Here is a 25013-nt window from a genome sequence, read left to right as displayed (position 1 = left end):
ATGGCTGACTATATCTTCTTTTGCTATGTTGGAGCTGTGTTGAGACTCAGTCTATATCACGGCACACAAGTATGAATATTGGTGACTTCAGTAGCTCATCTAAGTTCCACTCCCACTGAGGCCATCTGTAAAGCAGATTCATACCTTCACATTCCACAGTTGTTTGGCTAAGCAGTCCTATAAAATTCTCCATATAGATGCCAACTTCCCTCCAACCCTTATGGTTTTGTCAGATTCATGGTAGTTATCAATAAACCTCTTCTCAGAGACATGATCCTGGCAGCTAGGCAGTCCCACATGTGAGAATATGCCACCTCCTTGTCTTTGGATAAAGCAGTTACTTACCTGTAGCAGGTGTTATCCAAGGGCTGCAGACAGATATTCTCACATCCTTCCCACTCCCCCTAGTTGAATTCTTGGCTTTGATACTAAACTGGTGATCCTGCAAGCTACTATTGAGTGGGAAGGCACATGCACGCACGTGGCATGGGTGGTCTTAAAAGTTTAAAGTGACTACACGTTTTGACCATGCTGGGTTCTGTGGATGATGTAAGAACATAAGAAGTGGCCTCCGCTGGGTCAGGCCAGAGGTCAATCACGCCCAGTAGTCCGCTCACCGTGGCGGCCCATCAGGTCCATGACCTGTAAGGTGGTCCTTGTCTAAACCCTTTAACCCCCCTTATCCTTCTGTCTGTACCCTTTCATAACCTTTTTCTACCTCTATCTGTATCCCTCAATCCCCGTGTCTTTCAGGAATTTTTCCAATCCTTCTTTGAAACTCCGTAGTGTACTATGTCTTATCACAACCTCCGGAAGCGCATTCCAGGTGTCCACCACCCTCTGAGTGAAAAAGAACTTCCTAGCATTGGTTCTAAACCTGTCCCCTTTAAATTTCTCCGAGTGCCTCCTCGTTCTTGTGGTTCCCAATAAGCTTTCCACCCTCTCTATGCCTTTCAGGATCTTGAAAGTCTCAATCATGTCTCCTCTGAGTCTCCACTTTTCCATGTGAGAATATCTGTCTGCTGCTTTCGAATAACACCTGCTATATGTAAGTAACTGCTATATGATTGAATGGATAGATAGGCAGACAGATGGACTGACCTCCAGCATAATAATAATAATAACTTTATTCTTGTTTACCGCCATGCCATAACAGTTCTAGGTAGTTCACAACAAGAGAAACTGAACAGTGAGTAAAATATACAAAAATCTTTGAAATACAATGATAAATAAAAGAACAGCTAAGTCTCAAGTTACAAATCTATCAAACAGATGAGTCATAACTAATTTTCTAAAAGAATAATAAGATGAAGCACATGGAATAATTTTGCCAAACCAATCATTCATTTTGCCTGCCTGAAAGGCAAATGTTCTATCAAAAAATCTCTTAAATCGACAGGAAGTTACTGTAGGATAGGCAAATAAATGGACTCTATGTGTGGACTTCTTGGTATAATCCAGGAAAAAATGAGAGGTAAGGTTAACTAGAGACATACCAAATATTGATTTAAATCAGATGCAAGCAAATTTAAACAAAACTCTTGCCTCCGCCGGCAACCAGTGTAATTTTTGATAGTAGGGACTTATATGCTCCGATTTTTCTTAGACCAAAAAATCAGACGAACAGCTGTATTTTGTACCACCCTTAGGCTTTTTAAGATTTTCTTATAAGAACCCAGGTAAATTATATTACAGTAATGAAGAATACTTAATATAGAATACTGGACAAGCAATCGGAAGGATGCTAAATCAAAATATTTCTTAATAGTTCGAAGTTTCCATAATACCATTAAACATTTTTTGACTATAATAGATCAACATGTTTCTCCACAGTTAAGTGACGATCTAATGTCACTCCTAAGATTTTGATGGAATAATCTAAAGGATAATCGTGACCATTGAGATGTATCAGCGTATCTTTGATTTTGTCATTAGGACTGGCAAGAAAAAATTTGGTTTTTTCGGGTTTAAGTTTTAATTTAAAGTGTATCATCCATTGTTCAGTCTGCTTTAGAATAGAAGAAGTTTGATTTATTAATTCAGCAGTCAAAGAAGTGAGTGGAATAACTATGGTAATGCCATCTCCATAGATATAAAATTTCACTTTTAAGCTATGCAATAGATTCCAGGCACTATTGCAACAATAAAATTTGTCTCTAAAAGGCTGATTAAAAATGGAGTGATGGAAACCTGTTGGGATAATAGGGTGTTGAAAGATTGGCTTTCAGAACTTTAGTCTGAAAGGTTCAAAATGCATAGATGAAATATTTCTGTATTTGTATGCTCTTAACTTTTAATTCAGTGATCTCCCCTGATGAATATATGGCACTAGAGGCTCCTTCTGCAGCATTCAGGAATATTACCACTGAGGAAATCAAAGCACTGGTAGAAAATGGCAGGTAATGGTATTGCATGTTATGTTATATAACATGGAGACAATACGTGATGTGCTTTCCCCCCCTCATACTACATGCTGTTAACAGACTGTAGCTTTGTCATCTTCTATGAAGCGCTTTTTCAGTTGTGGAGGTAAGGACCTAATGAAAGCACCATAGTCTAGCAGCCATAAGATGCTGGGCAAAATAGTTATGGTTTGTTCACCAAAAGCATCTTCAGTCAATTTGAATAAGAAACAATTTATATAGAGGGCAATTCTTTAATTTAGTGCCACAATAGGGTGCACTTAATATTAATTAGAATACTAACACAAAGCATTGGCATGCCAAAATTTAGGTGTGCCTGCTGCTGAAAGGTGTTCTGTAAGTTCTGTGTCATTCTGTCCATGAGTATGCTCTTCTCACACTTAAGCATTAAGGGGGAAATTCCATAACCAGCGCCTAAATTTAGACATCAGGCACCTTACCTATCAGGCAATGCCTAAGTAATTGAAAAATGAAGTCAGAAATAGCAGTGTTGAAGCATCTACCAACGCCTAAATCAAAGGCAGCTGAAATGGCCACTGGAATCACAGCTAGGTAGCTGCTTTAGGCCACGTAACATCAAAGTAGATGAGGTCAGCACTGGAAGTGGCTAAAGCGGCTACCTAGCTGTGAATCACACCAAAATAAGCTGCTGAAATGTAGCCTGCTGAAAACCTAGCCTATATTTCAGCCACCTAAATTTGTTGCTAGACCACAGCAGCTGACTTCAGTAGGGGAATTCCCTCCCCTTCCCCCCATCAGCTAAGCAGCAGGGACGACTCAAAGCTGCAATTATGTAATTGGTGCCCTAGAATGACGGGCAGTCCGACTTGTGTGCCGGTTACAAAATTGAAGCTTTTGGGGAGTGGCTGCAGCTGGGAACAGCTGAACTCCCTCCGCCACACTGTCTGCGGCACTATTCCCACTCCCTCCCCCCACTAACAGCCCCAGCAGGACATCACTCCTGCTGCTAGCCCACCCACCCCAACATCCCCAGCAGGAGAATGTCCAATCCCTCCTGTCGCTACCCATGAAGCAGTCCCTGCTAGGAGGGATGCCCAGTCTCTCCTGCCGGGACCCTCCCTGGTACCTTTTTCTGGAAGGCCGTCTGGAGGGATTCCCACTCCTGACCGGTAGGCCTGCCTCTTCAGAATGGAGGCCCTTCCCAGTATATGCTTTAGGTGCCTGGGTCAACCATAGTCTTGGGCCTAAGGCCACTCCCTGGTTGAAATGTAGGCCCGGGTTTTCCAGGCCTGCATTTCAACTGCCTATCTTGACTAAATAGGTACGATTCTGTAACCAGCGCCCTCGATGATCGGTGGCCGCTTTTAAGGTGGTACCTCTAATGTTTGTAATGCTAGTGTTCTATAACTTATGTATGTAATTGGAACCATAGGAGCCAACTTTTCAAAATGACTGGGATGCTAAACCCAATGGAAATTACTCCATCCCTGGACACAGTTGAGGAGTTTCCCCAAAACTGGGGGTGCTCAAGTACCCACAGAGCTGGCTCCTATGATTGGCATCTACTTTAGACACCAAATTATAGAATGAGGAGAATAATTTATTTTTATAAGCCTCCCGATAAAACAGGGAGATGAGACTTTTTTTTTAAAGATATATTAGTGATAGGAAGAAGTGCAAAAGTGGCATTGTGAGACTCAAAGGTGAAGTGGAGGAATATGTAGAAGCTGATAAAGAAAAGGCCGAATAGCTTAACAATATATCTATTCTGTCTTCACTGCTGAAGCGTTGGTAGCAGGACCACAGAAGACAAACATGAATAGGGATGGAGGAGCAATAGACTCTGATCGATTTTCAGAGGGTTGTGTTCGTGAGGAGCTAGCTAAAATAAAAGTAGACAAAGCGATGGGAACAGATAGTGTACATCCAAGGATGCTGAAGGAACTTAGGGAAGTTCTGGTAGCTCCACTGACTGACCTTTTCAATGAGTCTCTAGAGTTGGGAGTGATACTGGAGGACTGGAGAAGGGTGGATGTGGTCCTTCTCCACAAACATAGAAGTAGGGAATTACAAGCTGGTAATTCTGACTTCTGTGGTATGCAAATTAATGGAAACATTTTTAAAACAGAGAATGGTGAAGGTTCTGGAATTCTGTGGATTACACAGGACTGGAGGTAATATGAATTCACTAGAGCGGGGGTCGGCAACCCGCGGCTCCAGAGCCGCATGCGGCTCTTTTTCACCTTTGCCGCGGCTCCGGTAGTGTGTCACGCGGGCCGGAGTCTTTCAGTGGCTGCGGCGCGCTCCTGAAGAATGGGAGGCGCCGCCTTACCTGTCAGGCTGCTCGCCGCGGAGGATGACGTGTGTGCTGCCGCTGGCCGGCAGCCTATCAGAGAGGCCGCCAGACTGCCGCCGCGCTGCCGAGCCTGCCGTAAAGAGGAAGACTGGGCTGAAGGAAGGCGCGTGATTCGCTCTCAGGAGGTAAGTCACACTTTTTTTTTCTTCTTTTCTTTTCTTTAACACCAATGGCTAATTATATGGGGGGCCTGGACTCTGGCACATTATATGGGGGGCCTGGACTCTGGCACATTATAGGGGGGACTATGACTCCTAGCACAATGTAGGGGGGAGCTATGGCTACTAGCATATTGTGGGGGCTCCTATTGGCTACTGGCATATTATAGGGGGGCCTGTGGCTACTGGTACATTATATGGGGGGCTTATTGGCCCAGTAATGGTGGTGATCTGTGATTTTTAGCAGTACAGTGGTATTGCGGCAGAAACGCCGAACAATTTTCACAAAGGTTGCAGGTAAAGGAAGAGGAAGTGGGCAGAGCAAATTTTGGTATGGGGCCCTGTGATTTCTACTTACGTTGCTGTTTTCAACCCCCTGGTAGGCCATCCATGGATAAAGGCAAGAAAAGAAAAATTTCTGAAGAAAACAGAGTGTTTAATGATACGTGGACAGAATCATTTGCATTCTCTACTGACGAGACTGGTTTACCAGTATGCTTAATATGTGGTGAGAAATTAGCAAACCACAAAAAGTCCAATGTTGCAAGACATTTCCAGAATAAACACACAGCCTTTGCTGAAAAATATACAGATGGAGATGAGAGACGAAAAGCTGTTGCAGAACTTATCAGGAAGGTTAATATGAGCAAAAATAATTTCAAGAAGTGGGTGAAGTCTGCAAATACCACAACATATGCTAGTTTTGTGGCCGCTCAGGAAATAGTCAAGCACGGGAAGCCCTTCACCGATGGAGAGTATATAAAAGAAGCATTCATTAATATTTCGGAACATCTATACATGGACGTTAAAAACAAAAATGAAATTGTGCAGAAAATCAAAAACATGCCACTCTCTGTGAAGACTGTCAGACAGAACCCTAAAAATGGCAGAAAACATTAGCAAACAGCAAATTCAAGACATTAATTCAGTTATGGCATACTCCATTGCCTGTGATGAGTCCAAAGATATTGGTGATATTGAACAAATAGCGCTGTTCTGCCGATATGTGAACTCTTTTGGCTCACAGGAAGAACTGATTGAGCTGATACCACTAAAAGACCAAACAAGGGGTGAGGATATCTGTAAGGCTGTCCTGGACTTTTTAACTGCTAAAAAAATAAACACTAACCACCTGGTCTCAGTAGCTACTGATGGGGCACCGAGCATGAGAGGAGCACAGAAGGGCTTTGTGGCTCTACTGCAGAAGGTGTTGGGTAGAAGGCTGCTGTCATTTCATTGCATCCTGCACCAAGAGGCATTGTGTGCTCAAACATTTCCGCCGGAATGCACAAAAGTGATGGATGTGGTCATTCAGATTGTAAATAAGATAATGGCAAAGGGTTTAAACCACCGCCAGTTCCGTTTGTTATTGGATGAGGTTGAAAGCAAATATTCTGACCTCCTGCTCCACAACAAGGTCCGGTGGCTGTCCAGAGGCGAGGTGCTAAAACGCTTTGTCACATGTTTGGAAGAAGTAAAAACCTTCCTGGACAGCAAAGAGCTCACCTTTGCTGAGCTGGAACAGCCAGAGTGGCTGGAAAAATTACATTTTATGGTACACATGACAGCACATCTAAACACGCTAAATACAACCCTTCAGGGGAAAGGAGGCACAGCCCTGCATATGCTGGAGGAGGTTTTGGCATTCGAGCTCAAGTTGACAGTGTTTATCAAAGATTTACAGAGAGGCACACTGTCTCACTTTCCCTCTTTGAGAGAGTTCAAACAAAGTCATGATACAATCAATTTGGAATATTTCAAGTCTGCAATCACCGCAATGCAAAGTTCATTTGGGAAACGATTCTGTGAGTTCAGAGAGGAAAAAACCACATTATCCTTCCCTGTCACTCCCCTGGAGATAGATCCATCCCTATTGAATATGACTGCATTTACAGGTGTAAGTCAACCTGATCTTGAGATGGAATTGGCCGATATAGCCGACAAAGATCTATGGGTGTCCAAGTTCAAATGCTTGACCGCTACTCTTGAGGATGTTGCCCATCAGAAGGCCATTATGGCTCAGAATCATAAATGGACTGATATTGAAAACCTTCCCAAATTGGACAAACTTGTATTCGAAACATGGAATGCCATCCCCAACACTTAAATAAACATGAAAAAGTATGCATTTGGAGTGCTGTCGATCTTCGGCTCCACATATGTATGTGAGCAGGTCTTCTCCAACATGAACTATATTAAAAACAAACATCGATCACGCCTCACAGATGACAGCTTGCAAGCCTGTGTGAAAATGAAGGTGACGTCTTACAGCCCTGATGTGCAGACACTGTGCACTGAGGTTCAGGAGCAAAAATCCCATTAACCAGCTAAATTAAATATTTTAATTAGCTATTAATGTGCAAAAATATATTTTACATTGTTAAGTGAAAAAGTCCTTTTTTTCTTCAGATTGACAGCTAACTGCATGATCCTGTATATAGCATTAAGATAAGAAACAATATATGCAGTGTTAGATTTGTTTTATAATGGTTTTGCGGCTCCAAGTTTTTTTTCTTTTCGAAAACGGGTCCAAGTGGCTCTTTATGTCTTAAAGGTTGCAGACCCCTGCACTAGAGGTAGGTCTTGTCAGACAAATCTGATCAATTTCTTTGACTGGGTGACCAGAGAATTGGATAGAGGATGTGCACTAGATGTGGTGTATTTAGATTTTAGCAAAGCCTTTGACAGTGTTCCACACAGACATAGTAACATAGTAGATGATGGCAGATAAAAACCTGCATGGTCAACCTGATTCAATTTAATTTTTATTTATTTATTTTTCTTCTTCTTCTTAGCTATTTCTGGGTAAGAATCCAAAGCTCTGCCTGGTACTGTGCTTAGGTTCCATCTACTGAAGTCTCTGTCAAAGCTCACTCCAGCCCATCCTCAACCAAATGGCCATATACGGACATAGATTGTGCAAGTCTGCCCAATACTGGCCTTAGTTCTTCAATATTTACTATTATTTTCTGATTCTAGATCCTCTGTGTTAATCCCACACTTTTTTGAACTCCATCACCGTTTTCCTCTCCACCACCTCCCTCAGGAGCGCATTCCAGGCATCCACAACCCTTTCCGTAAAGAATTTCTACCACTCCTCAACCTCAAATTATGTCCTCTGGGTTTACCATTTTCCTTTCTCTGGAAAATAATACTTTTTAAGTATTTGAACGTCTGAATCATATCTCCCCTGTCCCTCTTTTCCTCTAGGGTATACATATTCAGGGCTTTCAGTCTGTCCTCATACGTCTTTTGGTGCAAAACGCCTATCATTTTTTGTTGCCTTTCTCTGGACCGCTTCAAGTCTTCTTATGTCCTTCGCCATGTACAGTCTCCAGAACTGACCACAATACTCCAAGTGGGGCCTCACCAACTACCTATACAGGGTCATCAACACCTTCTTTCTTCTACTAGTTACGCCTCTTTATACAGCCCAGCATCCTTCTGGCAACAGCCATCGCCTTGTCACACTGTTTTTTCACCTTTAGATCTTCGAACACTATCACCCCAAGGTCCCTCTCCCCATCCGTGCATATCAATCTCTCGCCTCCCAGCACATATAGCTCCTTCCGATTATTAATCCCCAAATGCATTACTCTGCATTTCTTTGCTTTGAGTTTTAGTTGACAGATATTAGACCATTCCTCTAACTTTTGTAGATCCTTTTTCATGTTTTCCACTCCCTTCTTGGTGTCTACTCTTTTACAAATCTTGGTATCATCCGCAAAAAGGCAAACCTTTCCTTTCAACCCTTCAGAAATGTCACTCACAAACATATTGAACAGGATCGGCCCCAGCACCAAACCCTGAGGGACGTCTAATAAATAAACTGAGTGCCCTCGGGTTGGGTCCCAAAGTGATGGGCTGGGTCAGGAACTGGTTGAGTGGAAGGCGACAAAGAGTAGTAATCAATGGAGATATCTCTGAGGAAAGGGGTGTTACCAGTGGTGTGCCTCAAGGTTCTGTTCTTGGGCCTATTCTTTATAACATTTTTTTAAAAATGATATTGCTGAAGGGTTGTTGAGTAAGATTTTCCTCTTTGGTTTTCTTTTTGTTTTTTTTTTAATCTTAAGTTTTCAAGGCTAATAAGTGCAGTACATTATATATACATTATTAATCAGAGTACGCACTTATAATCAATCAATAACAATATAGAAAGAATAAACCCCCCTCCCTTCCAATATATTCAATCAAGGAATAAAAGAAAAAACAAAAGAGATAGCCCACCTCCCCCCCCTTCCTTGGATGTGTGTGAAAATCCACAGAAAATTAAAGATAAGAGACAACTATATCGAAGTAACAAAAGACGTCAGTGGACCCCAAACTAATCTGAATAACTTATGTCCCAACATGTCAGTGTTCATTTTTTCATACTTGTAGCATAAGCATAAACTCGCCCACCAAAAAGTAAAGCAATCCCAATTTTTCCAATTGCGAGTAACCATTTGCAAGGCTATCCTGGTAATGATCAGGAAAAGCCAGCATTTATACCGATCCAACGGTGGTTTAATACACAGTTCTTCAACCGCCGGTCCGCAAAAAAATCTTGCCGGTCCGCGAAGGATTTGGGTCCCCACCGTAGCAAAAAGTGCCGGCGTCAGCTGACGTGCAACTTCCTGTTGCCGTCGCTATGCCGGCACTCCTGCCTTCCACCACCGACTCCTGCCGCGTATGTCTCCGCATCCCCAGACAAGCAGCGGCAGCTCTGTGTGCTTTTAACTTCGGCACACAGCTGCCCCTAAGCAGTATTTTAGCTGCGGTTTCATGAGGCAGCCTCGGGGCCTTTGGTAGGCCAGCCCACATCGCATCATCGAAACGGGCTGGCCTACCAAAGGCCTCGAGGCTGCCTCATGAAACCGCAGCTAAAATACTGCTTAGGGGCAGCTGTGTGCCGAAGTTAAAAGCACACAGAGCTGCCGCTAGCCTACATAGAGGAAACATTTGCTGGAGAGGGAAGGAGGGAAGGGAGAAGGGGCACTCCTGGACAAGGGAGGGGAAGAGGCTACTGCTGACAGGGGAGAAGGGAAAGGTGAAAAGCCACCTGTTTACGGCCTTTCAATACCACTGGCTTCATGGAAACTCAATGTGCTGTTATAATTTATATATATTTATTTTATTAACAATCGATAACAGATTACAAGAACAAATCTTTACAGCATATGGAGCTGACAGATAGTATGCCTTAAGCGCTTGAGTATACCTGGATGTCTGACCTGTTTTCATAATCACAAAGGCTGTCTCTTATACAATTCTTGACAGCTTGAGGCCACGTTGGCACATATCATATTGTTAGTTTTTATTGGTCACTTACAAACGTCATTACATTTATCAGTTTATTAATTGGTTCATAATATCTGTGTCATATCATACGCATGTCCTGTTTACCAGAAAATCTATCTTTTCCCGCATATGCTGTTTTAATTTATCATGTCAGCAATTTCAAGCCATCGGCCAGTAAAAGCCTGCCCATCACAGGATATTCTTGCAAAATAATGTATTTTTATATTCTTGTTTAAGACATGTTCTTATCCTTCTTAGATCCACTTCCCTGGCATTACTGCAGATGTGACACCAATTGCCATGTAAAAGAATAAGTTTCGTTTCACTCGCTCATTTTTCGCTTGGCTTGCTGATTTCAGCAAGCATAGATTGTGCAAAGGCTTGACAGTTTTAGTCAGAGCATTCTCAGCCATCTTAGGCCTTTAATTGTGTTTATTGGCCTAATATGTTAGGGGATTTTCAGGGAAGGCTCTTCACCTGTCACCTCAGTGTTCTCCCCAGAAATTTTTTCTAGCCGGGTGGGGCGGGACGGGGAAATATGTTGGTGCAAATTTGATGCTATGCAAATTAATCCTCCCTGCTTACAGTGAAGGAGTAGGAGTGGGGAAGAGGGTTGGCCCACGACCTGGAACGCTCTGAAAGTTACCCCTCCCTGCTCACGGTGAAGGAGTAGGGTAGGGGTGTCCAACCTTCTGGCTTCCCTGGGCCACATTGGACAAAAAAATTTTCTGGGACCGCACAAACACCAACACTAACACTAGCTGATGAGCAGAAAAAAAGGCTGAGCAGGTCCCAAATTTGCAATCACTAATATAGAAGATATACGTATCTAATAATAAACCTTCATTAAAGGGATACTGTGGAGAAGAACCCAAAAAAGCAGTAATTCTTACCCTGACTGAGTGATCCTCCACGTACACCGCTGACAGTGGGAGCAGCCACAGGCTTCCACATCCCCACTCTGATGAGCAGGGATGCACGTTCCTGGTTCTCCCATTCACTTCTATTACAGCTATGGTGAGCCTCTTCAGAGGTGAGCCTCATCAGAGCGGGGATGCTGAATCAGCTGTCAGCAGCGCACGTGGAGGATCGTTTAATCAGGGTAAATATTACTGCTTTTTTGGGCCTCCTCCCTGCCCCCCCCCCTTGGTTTTCATGTATGCATGAAAGCAGGGGCAGCTTGAGGATATTGCCTTTGACTGCAAAGCTTGGAGATTTTGAGTTGTCAGACTGGAGGAAGATGTCTTCAGTTGGCAGGGCTTGGGAATCTCCACTAGCTCAAGTATTTATAAATTGCACTCAGGCAGGGAGAAACTTTGGTACCCCTCCACTAATTTTGGGCTCCAGTTCCTCTTCCAAATCAGCTGTATATAACTACGCCACTGAATACAAAAATAATTGTGATGCACATATCCCAAAGCTAACATATTCCAGTTAATAAATTCATAATAAAACAATTTTTTCTACCTTATTGTCTGGATGTTTTGTTTTTCCATCATCTTGGTCCCAGTTTCTCTTTCTGCTTTTTGTCGATCTTCTACCAATTCTCTTTCCAATGTTTGCTGTCCAGTTTTTCTCCTCTCAATACTGTTCCATTCTTTCCTTATGCCTGTCTCCAATGTATTGATTTTTCCCTTTCAGCCTTCTTAATTTTTTCTCTTTTTTGCCTCTGTCCACTCAAATCTTGCCTTCTTTCACACTCTTCTTCTTTATAAATGTTCAGCTACCTCTCAATTCTCCATCTTCTCTCAGTCCCTAGCTCTCCCATTTCCCATCTCACTCCTTTCCCAGCCTCCTATTTCCTTCTATCTACTCCCCATTATCACATTTCTACCACTGTACTCATTCCTCTCTCACTCATCTTGCCATCTCCCTTTTGACCTCATCCACATGGCTCACCACTTTCAGAATCCCCCTCCCTCTCTCCACTGGTCAGGTTGTAACTCCCTGTCCCTTTCTTTCCATCTCCTGCCTAGCATCTTCTTATCCCAGCTCTCTTCCCTCCTGCCCTCCCATGGGTCCATCTCTCTTCCTCTATCTCCATGGTCCAACATTTTGCTCCCTCTCTTTTCTGTTTTCTTCTTCCCTCCCCTTTGATGCTGAATAATGAAATGGAGGGGGAAAAAAGAGAGATGCTGCATCTCTGCCTTCCATCCACATACCTAACATTTCTCCCTCCTTCCCATCCCAAGATCCAACTTCTCTCCCTTTCTCTTCCCAACTGACCCCATCCCATCTCTCCCCCTGCCTGCCTGCCTCCCTTCCCTAGGTCCACCATTTCTTCCTTTCTCTTCCCAACAGTTTTCCCTTCAAATATCTCTTTCCCTCTTCCTCCACACCAATGCTATAAATTATGTGCAGGGTATCAGGATTATGCAGGTAAGATGAACTAGACCATTTCTAGAATGCTTTTGAAGAGTTATCAAATGTATCTACAATTGATCTGGATCTCTAGAGTAGTGTTCCTCAACCTTTTGACACCTATGGACCGGCGGAAATAAAATAATTATTTGGGCATCGGCACCAGTCCACGGACCGGCAGTTGAAGAACACTTGGATAAGTCATGCCCATCTCCACTCAATCTCTGCCCCAAACCCCACCCCCATAATAGTACTAATTGTAACACCATTTGTTCCATTCATTTTTCATATAAACACACAATATAATTGTATTAACAGCACATAATGCTTAACCACAAAATTAAAATACACAAAGCACACCGTATGCTTTTTAACATTCATTCCTACCTTAAAACAGATAACCCCATGCAAATGCAGGACCAAAAATTAAAAGTACTAATATTTACAAACCCTAAGATGCAAGGCTCTGCAAGCAGTACAACCTCAGAGGAAAAGAAACAAATGCATTTCTTCCTGAACAGACAAATCAATCACTAAATTAAAAAAAATAAAAGCTTTTCCCCTACCATTGTTGTCTCTCTCCCTCCATGTGCCTTGCCTTCTGGCCTGCCCCCCGGTGTTATCTTTGAGCCGGTCTACGGTGCAGTCAACGCGGCGTCTTCAGGCCGGCTCCCTGAGTGCTGCATTGCACAAAGCTGTGGGCAGTGGCTCCTCGCATATGTCCCGCACCTCATCTGGAAGCCTTCCCTGCTACATCAAGGAGAAGGCTTCCAGTTCAGGCGCAAGATGCGGGTAGAAGACTTTTCCCATGGCTTTGTGCACTGCAGCACTCAGGGAGCTGGCCCGAAGATGCCACATTGATGCGCCGTGGACTGGCGGCTGAAGAACGCTGTCTTGGGCCCAATAGACGTGCTGGCCCTGCAGACCGGCACCGGTCCGCAGACCGGCACCGGTCCGCAGACCGGTGGTTGAAGAACACTGGTTTAGGGGGTAAAGAACTTATGTGCACGACAGAAGAGCGGGATTTGGGTATTATTGTATGTAATGATCTTAAGGTGGCCAAACAGGTTGAAAAGGTGATAGCAAAAGCTAGAGGAAGGCTAGGGTGCATAGGGAGAGGTATGGCCAGTAGGAAAAAGGAGGTATTGATGCCCCTGTATGAGACTTTGGTGAGATCTCATTTAGAATATTGTGTAAAATACTGGAGGCTGCACCTTCAAAAAGATATAAAAAGGATGGAGTTGGTCCAGAGGAAGGCTACTAAAATGTTGTATGGGGACGGACTTAAAGATCTCAATCTATATACTTTGGAGGAAAGGCAGGAGAAGGGAGCTATGATAGCCATTTAAATACCTATATAATATAAATGCGCATGAGTTGAGTCTCTTTCATTTGAAAGGAAACTCTGCAATGAGAGGGTATAGGTGATAGGCTCAGGAGTACATAAGAACATAAGAATTGCCGCTGCTGGGTCAGACCAGTGGTTCATCATGCCCAGCAGTCTGCTCATGTGGCGACCCTCTGGTCAAAGACCAGCACCCTAACTGAGACTAGCCCTAACAGTGCACATTCTTGTTCAGCAGGAACTTGTCTTGAATCCCTGGAGGGTGTTTTCCCCTATAACAGACTCCGGAAGAGCATTCCAGCTTTCTACCACTCTCTGGGTGAAGAAGAACTTCCTTACGTTTGTACGGAATCTATCCCCTTTCAGCTTTAGAGAGTGCCCTCTCGTTCTCCCTACCTTGGAGAGGGTGAACAACCTGTCCTTATCTACTAAGTCTATTCCCTTCAGTTCCTTGAATGTTTCGATCATGTCCCCTCTCAATCTCCTCTGTTCGAGGGAGAAAAGCCCAGTTTCTCTAATCTTTCGCTGTACGGCAGCTCCTCCAACCCCTTAACCATCTTAGTCGCTTAGTATCATGTCCTTCTTCATGTACGGCAACCAGTGCTGGACGCAGTACTCAAGGTGAGGGCGTACCATGGCCTGGTACAATGGCATGAAAACCTTCTCTGATCTGTTTGTGAACCCCTTCTTTATCATTCCTAGCTTTCTGTTTGCCCTTTTTGCTGCCGCCACACAGAACTCCCAAGTCCCTTTCCTTTGAGGTCTCTCCAAGTACCGCCCCGGACATCCTGTATTCGTACATGAGATTTTTGTTGCCGACATGCATCACTTTACACATCCACGTTGAACCTTATCTGTCATGTTGATGCCCATTCCTCAAGCCTGATTATGTCATACTGCAGATCTTCGCAATCCCCCTGCGTCTTCACTACTCTGAATAACTTCGTATCGTCTGCAAATTTAATCTAAGGATATATTTTTTTACAGAAAGGGTGGTAGATAAGTGGAACAGTCTCCCGGAAGAAGTGGTGGAGACAGAGACTGTGTGAATTCAAGAAAGCACGTGGGATCTCTGAGAGGGAAAGAGATAATGGTTACTGCAGATGGGCAGACTAGATGGGCCATTTGGCCTTTATCTGCCATCAGGTTTCTATAAGCACAGTGATAATTCAGTATGGTATAATAATAATAATAATAATTTATTTTCTTGTATACCGCCCCACCAATTGTTCTAGGCGGTTCACAATGGAAAAACTGAAACATTTCAGCAGAAAATACAATTTCAAACACTACTACATACATTAATCAAATACAGCAATAGTTAAAATACAATCAACTCGATGCACTGAGACTGTGTTCTCCCCTTTTTTTTAATTTTTATTTTTTTATCACAAGTGAACTGGGAGCCAGCAAATGGGGTTTGTTTTACTTTTATCATGGACTTCACAAAACAGCTTTAAGGACCCTACAGTTTTCCTTTGAATATTTGATTTTATAACTGCTGCTGTTATCTGGATAGTTTCCCTTAGCTGCAGCTATTTGGGGGCTGTCCAGCAGTACTGTCCAAATTGTGCTAGTTCCAGGATGAAGCATGCTTGGTCCTCAGTTACCCGTTATCAGTGCCATTCAGACTGTTATATGGATAATGGTCTTCATATTGCTGTTACATAGCATTGAACACTGTATCTAGATATTTAGTGATTCTCACTGTCTGGAGTTAGTGGCACTAAATACCTGGATTTCATTTGAAGGACTTAGGAGATATGTAATGGTTGGAGTGAGGAAGTAATGTAATGGACTGTGAACTTGAGCAATTCAGTTTCTTGGGTACAAACTTTAGGGGCTAATTCTCAAAACCTTCCACTGGCATTAAAGCCAGTTAGCATTGTAATAGTGTGCACATGAATTTGCACAGAATGCTCAGAGGGCTTTAGCTCAGATATGGCCACAAATTGTATTGAATATAAAGACATGGGGACAAATTTTTCTCTTTCCTATGGGATCTCTCTATCCCCATCCTGTCCATAGAAACATAGAATATGTAGCTCCTGATGGACAAAAACATAGAAAATGGCGGCAGAAAAGAGCTATAGCCCACCAAGTCTGCCCATTCCAAATATCCGCCCCCCTGAATTCACTCCCTTAAAGATCCCACGTGAGTATCCCATTTTCTCTTAAAATCCGTCACGCTGCTGGCCTCAATCACCTGCAGTGGGAGTCTGTTCCAATGATCCACCACTCTTTCGGTGAAGAAGTACTTTCTGGAGTCGCTATGAAACTTCCCTCCCCTGATTTTCAGCGGATGCCCTCTGGTGGTCGAGGGTCCCATTAGACAGAAGATATCATCTTTCGACTCGATACGTCCCGTGATGTACTTAAACGTTTCAATCATGTCTCCCCTCTCTCTTCGTTCCTCAAGTGAGTACAGCCGCAATTTTTTTAGCCTTTCTTCATACGTGAGATCCTTGAGCCCCAAGACCATCTTGGTGGCCATTCGCTGAACCGACTCGATCCTCAGCATGTCCTTACGGTAGTGTGGTCTCCAGAACTGAACACAGTACTCCAAGTGAGGCCTCACCATGGATCTGTATAACGGCATCATGACTTCAGGTCTCCTGCTGACAAAACCTCTACGGATACAACCCATCATCTGTCTTGCCCTGGAGGAAGCCTTCTCCACTTGATTGGCAGCCTTCATGTCATCACTAATGATCACCCCTAGATCACGTTCTGCCGTGGTCCTAACCAAGGTCTCACCATTTAGTACATAAGTTCTGCGCGGGTTTCTCTTACACAGGTGCATTACCTTGCATTTTTTAGCATTGAAGCCTAGCTGCCAAGTTGTTGACCATCGTTCCAGCAGCAGTAGGTCCTTTGTCATATTATCAGGTAACAAGCTTTTGCCTACTATGTTGCAAAGTTTGGCGTCGTCGGCAAACAGTGATACCCTTCCTTTAAGTCCTTGCGTCATATCTCTTATGAATAAGTTGAATAGAATCGGGCCCAAGACTGAGCCCTGCGGCACTCCACTGATCACGTCCGACGCTCCGGATGGGGTACCGTTCACCACCACCCTCTGAAGTCTACCGCTCAGCCAATCCCCAACCCATGAAGTTAGAGTGTCTCCTAATCCTATCAATTTCAGCTTGTTCAATAACCTTCGGTGTGGGACGCTATCAAATGCTTTACTGAAGTCCAAATATACCACGTCCAGTGACTCTCCGGTATCCAGTTGTCTAGTAACCCAATCAAAAAAGCTAATTGGATTAGATTGGCAGGATCTACCTTGGGTGAACCCGTGTTGGTGGGGATCACGTAGGTTTTCCTCATTTAGGATTGTGTCAAGATTCCGTTTGATCAGTGTTTCCATGAGCTTACACACTATAGATGTGAGACTCACTGGTCTGTAGTTTGCTGTCTCTGTCCTGCAGCCCTTTTTGTGGAGTGGGATTACGTTGGCGGTTTTCCAGTCCAAGGGGACTCTTTCTGTGCGTAGGGAAAGATTGAAAAGCACAGATAATGGTTCCGCCAGGACTTCACTTAACTCCCTGAGCACCCTGGGGTGTAGGTTGTCCGGTCCCATGGCTTTTTTTACTTTGAGTCTTAATAGTTCGTTGTAGAGGCTACTGGGCGTAAATTTGAAATCTTGAAACGGGTCTTTCTGGTTATCTCCTGTCTGAAGCTGTGGACCAGCTCCCGGCGCTTCACAGGTGAAGACTGAGCAGAAGTATTCGTTTAGTAGTTCTGCCTTGGCAGAATCTGATTCTGCAAAGTTACCGTCCGATTGCTTCAGGCGTTCTATCCCATCTTTGTTTCTTTTCCTGTCACTAATATAGCTAAAGAAAGATTTATCCCCTTTCTTAATGTTCTGAGCTAGATCTTCCTCCATTCAGAGTTTGGCCTCTCTGACTACTTTTTTGACAGCTTTAGATCTGTCTAGATAGTCCTCTTTCGCCTCCTGTTTTCCTAAATGTTTGTAAGTGATAAATGCTTCTTTTTTCTTTTTATTTAGGTCTGAAATTTCTTTACTGAACCATTGGGGTCTTTTGTTTCTCCTGCGTTTACTTACTGTTCTTATGTAGCGGTTTGTTGCTTCATGTAGGATGGACTTCAGAGTCGACCACATATCCTCCACATTGTCAGATTTTGCTTGTTTATGTAGCTCCTGATGGACAAAATCTCCCATGCGGTTGAAGTCTGTGCCTCTAAAGTTGAGAACCCTCGTTGCTGTGTTTGACTTAGAGAAACCTTTCTTGAGGTTGAGCCATACCATATTATGGCCGCTGGAGGCCAGTGTATCACCTACTGAGACTTCCGAGACGCTATCTGGCACAACAAGTCTGCCCACTCTAAGGACCCTCCCCCTAAGCACTTCCACGAAGTGAACCCACATGCTTATCCCATTTTTTCTTAAAATCGAGCACGTTGCTTGCCTCAATTACCTGAAGTAGAAGATCATTCCAACGATCAACCACCCTTTCAGTGAAGAAATACTTCCTAGTGTTGCTATGAAATCTCCCACCCCTGAGTTTCAACGGATGCTCTCTTGTTGCCGTAGGTCCTGTAAGGAAAAAGATATCTTCTTCTACCTCAATACGGCCAGTTACATATTTGAACGTCTCTATCATATCTCCCCTCTCTCTGCGTTCCTCAAGAGAGTATAGCTGCAACTTACCTAGATGTTCCTCATATGGGAGATCCTTGAGTCCCGAGACCATCCTGGTGACCATTCGCTGAACCAACTCCACTCTCAGCACATCCTTTTGATAATGTGGCCTGCAAAATTGAACACAATATTTCAGATGAGGTCTCACCATGGACCTGTACAACGGCATTACAACTTCGGGCTTCCGGCTGACAAAACTTCTTTGGATGCATCCCAGCAGTTTCCTAGCCTTGGATGAAGCTTTCTCTACTTGATTGGCAGTCTTCATATCTTCACTAATGATTATTCCTAGGTCCCGTTCTGCAGCAGTTCTTGTTAAGGTCCCTGCAAACTCTGTCCCTGCCCCATTCCTGCAAATTCTGTCCTCATCTGCACAAGACTTGAACACTTTAGAATCATAAGCGTTTGGGGCTCGGACCACTGCTATTCAATATATTTATAAATGACATAGAAACAGGGACGAAGTGCGAAATAATAAAATTTGCAGACGACACCAAACTATTTAGTGGAATTGGGACTAAAGAGGACTGCAGAGAATTACAAAGGGACCTGAACAAGCTAGGGGAGTGGGCGACGAGATGGCAGATGAAGTTCAATGTAGAGAAATGTAAAGTATTGCATGTAGGAAGCAAAAACCCGAGGTACAGCTATACGATGGGAGGGCTGTTATTGAGTGAGAGTTCCCAAGAAAGGGACTTGGGGGTAATAGTGGACATGACAATGAAGCCGTCGGCACAATGCGCAGCGGCTGCTAAGAAAGTGAACAGTATGCTGGTATAATCAAGAAGGGTATTACAACCAGAACGAAAGAAGTTATCCTGCCATTGTATCGGGCGATGGTGCGTCCGCATCTGGAGTACTGCGTCCAATATTGGTCGCCGTATCTTATATGGCGATATTCAAGAGGGTTCAGAGGAGAGCGACACGATTGATAAAGGGTATGGAAAGCCTTTCATACACTGAGAGACTGGAGAAACTGGGGCTCTTTTGCCTGGAGAAGAGGAGAATTAGAGGGGATATCATAGAGACTTACAAGATCATGAAGGGCATAGAGAAAGTAAAGAGGGATAGGTTCTTCAAACTATCAAAAAATACAAGAACGAGAGGGCATTCGGAAAAGTTGAAAGGGGACAGATTCAAAACCAATGCTAGGAAGTTTTTCTTCACCCAACGGGTTGTGAACACCTGGAATGCGCTTCCAGAGGGCGTGATAGGACAGAGTACGGTATTAGGGTTCAAGAAGGGATTGGACAAATTTCTGAAGGAAAAGGGGATAAAGGGGTACAGATAGAAGACTACTACATAGGTCCTGGACCTGTCGGGTCGCCGCGCGAGCGGACTGCTGGGCACGATGGACCTCTGGTCTGACCCAGCAGAGGCACTTCTTATGTTCTTATATGTGGTTAGGGCAGAGTTTGTGAGGATGGGGACAGATTTGTCCTCGTTTCATTCTCTCCCAATGCTCAAAGAACAGCACATGATCAAACCTTTTTTTCATACTACTGGAAACTTGGAGGGGGGTTGAAGAGATAATTTATTTTGATTTTCAGTTTAAAATCTGGTGGTTTTGATTTCTTTTGGAAGCAGAAGAAAGCCTGTGCAAGGCCCACCTCCGCAAGAACACCATATGCGTGTTCCCCTACCTGGACGACTGGCTACTGGTGGGTCCATCAGCCCAGGCAACAGCAGTAAATACGACAATGTCACTCCTGAAATCCCTGGGGTTCATCGTAAACATAAAAAAATCCATACTACAACCAACACAATCAATAGAGTTTATAGGGGCAAGAATTTGCACACCCCAGAACGCAGCCTTTCTGCCCCGCTCAAGGGGAACAGCAATACAAAAATTAACTCAGAAAATATCAGAGACGCGTACAGTCACAGCCAGAACAATACTACATCTCCTGGGACATCAAGCAGCCACCATACACGTTGTCCCACTCGCCAAGCTCCACATGCGACCCCTGCAATGGTTCCTCAGAAAAAATTGGAACCAACACACACAGCCTCTGTCCCACAGAATCATAATGGACCAGAAAATCTGCAACAGCCTCGAGTGGTGGACACAGCAGCAGAATTTGTTCAAGGGCAGGCTCTTCCAGCAGCCACAACACCAACTGACACTCACCACAGATGCCTCAAAGCAGGGGTGGGGAGCCCACCTCCTCCACCTGAGAACCAAAGGCCCATGGTCCCCATCCGAGGCCAAACAACACATCAACCTGCTAGAACTCAGGGCAATTGGGAATGCCCTACAAGCCTTTGCCCCCTGGATCTCCAAGAAGACCTTACTGATTCAGACAGACAACCAGGTGGCAATGTTCTATATCAACAAGCAGGGAGGCACGGGCTCACTCACCCTCTGCAGAGAGGCCCAAAAAATCTGGACATTCGCTTTAGCAATCAACACTCTCATCCAGGCCACCTACCTCCCGGGCCAGAACAATGCCCTGGCGGACAGCCTCAGCAGAAAGCTGGACCCCCACGAATGGTCCCTCCACCCGGAAGTAACCCAGGACCTCTTCCACAAGTGGGGCCTCCCAACAAGAGACCTCTTTGCAACAGAGGACAACAAAAAGTGCCCACAATTCTGTTCCAAAAGACCAGCACAATACAGCCAAACCAGGGACGCTTTTGCCATACATTGGGGAAAACACCTACTCTACGCCTTTCCCCCCATACCACTTATCCACAGAGCGCTCCAGAAGATCAGGCAGGAGGAAGCCTAAGTGATCTTCATCGCGCCCTACTGGCCGAGACAAGTGTGATTCCCCTTCCTACATCGGCTATCGACACGGCCGCCGATCAGCCTACCACTGCTACCGGACCTGATCACCCAGGACCAGGGACAAACTGCACCCCAGTCTGAAAACTCTAGCACTTACAGCATGGATGTTGAAAGGCTAATCCTGGACTTTTTCCACATGTCAACAGGGGTGACTGAGGTACTACTAGCAGCCAGACGCCCGTCAACTAGAAAATCATACAGGCTCAAGTGGAAAAGATTCCACATTTGGTGTGTTTCGAAAGGAGAAGACCCACTGAACTGCCAGGTCCCAACAGTACTCCAATACCTACTTGACCTATCCAAGACGGGCCTCAGAACGTCCTCCATAAGGGTCCACCTGAGCGCTATCTCAGCGTTCCACAACCGCAACGAGGACAGGACCCTAGCCACACACCCGCTAGTGTCCAGGTTCATGAAAGGGCTTACAAACCTGCACCCCCCGGTGTGCCGCCCACCACCTGCGTGGGACCTTGGTATCATCCTCCACAGGTTAACAGTGCACCCCTTCGAGCCATTGGAGGAGGTGCCAATCAAATTCCTCACCTGGAAAGTAGCTTTTCTCATCGCCATCACATCAGCAAGACGCATTAGCAAGCTACAGGCCCTGGTGACATACCCACCTTACACACAGATCCTTCATGATCACGCAGTGCTGAGAACTCGCCCAAAGTTCCTACCAAAGGTAGTCTCACCTTTTCACATAAACCAAGCAATAGTACTTCCCTCCTTCTACCTGGGACCACATACCAACAGCATGGAACAACTCCTACACACTTTGGACTGCACCCGTGCACTCTGCCTATACATTCAACAAACACAACCCTGGCGGAAGGCAGTACAACTATTCGTCTCCTTTGATCCCAACAAACCGGGATCACCAGTGGGGAAACGCACTATATCCAACTGGATCTCAAACTGCATTGCCTTCTGCTACGAGCAGGAGGGAGTGTCCCTTGAAGGAAAGGCCACAGCACACCAACTAAGAGCCATGGCTGCTACTTTGGCAAACCTCAGCAACACGCCACTCCAGGACATTTGCAGAGCAGCCACATGGTCTACCCCACACACCTTCACCAGACACTATTGTCTGGATCGCCTGCTGCAGACCTCCAATGACTTTGGCCTCAACATATTAAGATTGGGGACCAAAACAGACACAGCTAAGGACACCAATACCTGAACTAGCTGAACAGGACTATGAGCCTGAATCAGATAGAACAGACTGTTAACAGATTATATTCTGCCATGTTGGCACAATTTGCACTGTTTGCACATGTTAGCACAATTTGCACAGTTATTTGTTATAATTGCATCTGTTATTTAGATCAGTGGTTCCCAACCCTGTCCTGGAGGAACACCAGGCCAATTGGGTTTTCAGGCTAGCCCTAATGAATATGCATGAAGCAAATTTGCATGCCTATCACTTCCATCATATGCAAATCTCTCTCATGCATATTCATTAGGGCTAGCCTGAAAACCCGATTGGCCTGGTGTTCCTCCAGGATAGGGTTGGGAATCACTGATTTAGATACATACTCTGCCATGTTGGTAAGAAAGTGTCGGTCCAGTTCTGAGGACCAAAATAAAGTTCCTATTGTTTACAACACATAACCTCTGACTGGCCTCAGTAATTGGGGTTTTATATCTGTCCCTCACCTGGCTCTTATGCAGCCTCACCCTACCACAGCAAGGTAGCGGAGACGCAGAGGGGACCATCCCCTGATGGGGACCCCGTCCTCTTACACCCTCTGCCCCCCCCCCCCCCGCAGCTGGAGAGTCACCAAAAGTGGGGCTGACTTATACTGCTTGTCCATGGAGAAAGCGAAGTTACTTACCTGTAACGGGAGTTCTCCGTGGACAGCAGGATAAGTCAGCCACACTGACCCTCCCTCCTCCCCTAAGGGGTGATACTGCAACAAGACTCAAGCTAGGGAAATCACTGAATTAGTGAGGGTCAGCACAGGTATATATAGGGCTACCTGCACATGCTCAGATGAGGCTCCCAAAGCCTCACCTGAGCTCTGGGAGAGCAAATCCGAATTGGGGACATAGATGACGTCTTGCATAGAACTTCCATGGTAATGCGGTATACAAGAATAAAGTTATTATTATTATTATTAAGCTCCAGTACTGAGTAGTGCTGCCCGATTCAGGAAAAAAAAATTTGATTTGATTTGATTCAGCCCATTGAATCGATTTTTCGATTCGATTCAATTTTCCTGCCCAATTGGGTAGTTTTTTCCAAACATCCTGGTGGGTTTATTTTATAGCCTCTTCACCCCCTTTGTCCTCTCCTACCCACACTGGTCCTGTGGTGTAAACAAAATAAACAAAAAATACTTTTCCCCTCTCTGTTAAATCCTAGCTCACTTTTGCAGTGTAACACTAGCTCTGGAAGGATACACATTTCAAATCTGACATATTGTAATCACAAAACAGAAAATTAAAATTATTTTTCCTACCTTTTGTTGACTGGTCATTTTTCAAATTATGTTGGTCCCATATTGGTCTGGTTGTCTTCTGATCAGGCTCTCCTTCTTTCTTCTTTCTCCGTGCTAACCATCCATCTTCCATCTCTGTGTCCCCCCCCTTCTGTTTCCCTTTCCTCCCCCGGAGGTCTGGCATCTTTCCTTTTGTTCATCTCCATCCCCCCGCAGCTGCAGCAGTGGACCCCACTATCCACAGTTCCACCATCTCTCCTTTTCTCAATTATCCTTACATCCAGCATCTCTCTTCTGTGTCCCTGTTCCTATACTCCTCTCCAGTACTGTCCCACTTGTGTCCCTGTTATCCCAGGACAAGCAGGCAGGTATTCTCACTAATGGGTGACGTGATCCAATGGAGCCCCGATGCGGACGCTTCTTTGAAGAAAAACTCAAAGTTTCGAGTCGCCCGCACCGCGCATGCGCGAGTGCCTTCACGCCCAGACCAGGGCGCATCTCCTCAGTTCTTACTTTTCCGCGGAGCCGAGAAGTCCGTCTTAGACTCTCTGCGCAAAGTTTTCTTCACTTGTGCCTTCTAAGTCCGTGTTTTTGGTTTTATTTGATCTTAATCGCTGATTTTCATCGTGTTTTATTGTTTTTTTAAAAAAAAAAAATTTCATCGTTCCGTTCGACCGGGCAGGCCACGTGGCCGCAGCCCCTCGTCTTCGATTTTGCGGCGGAGCTTTTCCGGCCTATGCCCCGGCCTATCACTGGTTTTAAAAAGTGTGACAAGTGCCAGCACGCAATTTTACTAAAGGACCCTCATCGACGCTGTGTTTGGTGTCTCGGGCCTGAACATCTTCCGAAATCGTGCCGGCATTGCTCCACACTCACCGCATGTGCTTTCAAGCGCCGTTGCGTCTTGTGGGAATCGCTGTTCATGGAGTCTTCGACGGAGCCATCGACCACGAAGGGACCTTCGCCTTCGACATCATCCGCAACTCCACAGCCTTTGCGGCGCCGAGTCTCATTAAGCCCGCCTCGTTTGTCCCGGCTCAGACTCCGGCGCCTGCTTCGATGCCTTCCTCAACCTCCTCAGGTCAGGTAGCCCAGCAGCCCATTCCCCCAGTAGTGTTAAAAGTGCCCAAGGCAAAGTCCAAGCACTCACACACTGCTCCAAGGGAGCGCAAGACCCGCGCAGGTGGTCCCATTTCAGATGCGGATCCATCCTTGCCAGCCTCGTTCCAGA

The 25013-nt window shown here is 45.0% G+C and overlaps 1 protein-coding gene across 1 annotated transcript in view; it reads left to right on the top strand.

The window, feature by feature from the left end:
• The window catches only part of POLR1E (RNA polymerase I subunit E), a 220609-nt gene that overhangs the window by 154022 nt on the left and 41574 nt on the right, over positions 1 to 25013 (top strand). The window contains exon 8 of the mRNA XM_033917278.1: positions 2303 to 2399. Within this exon, the coding sequence (XP_033773169.1) occupies positions 2303 to 2399 (97 nt within the window). The remainder of the gene's footprint in view (positions 1 to 2302; positions 2400 to 25013) is intronic.

This window comes from Geotrypetes seraphini, chromosome 1 (assembly GCF_902459505.1).
Source record: "Geotrypetes seraphini chromosome 1, aGeoSer1.1, whole genome shotgun sequence".
Taxonomy (NCBI): Eukaryota; Metazoa; Chordata; class Amphibia; order Gymnophiona; family Dermophiidae; genus Geotrypetes; species Geotrypetes seraphini.
The sequence above is the reverse complement of the archived record's forward strand: the minus strand, read 5'-3'. Positions and strand labels throughout refer to the sequence as shown.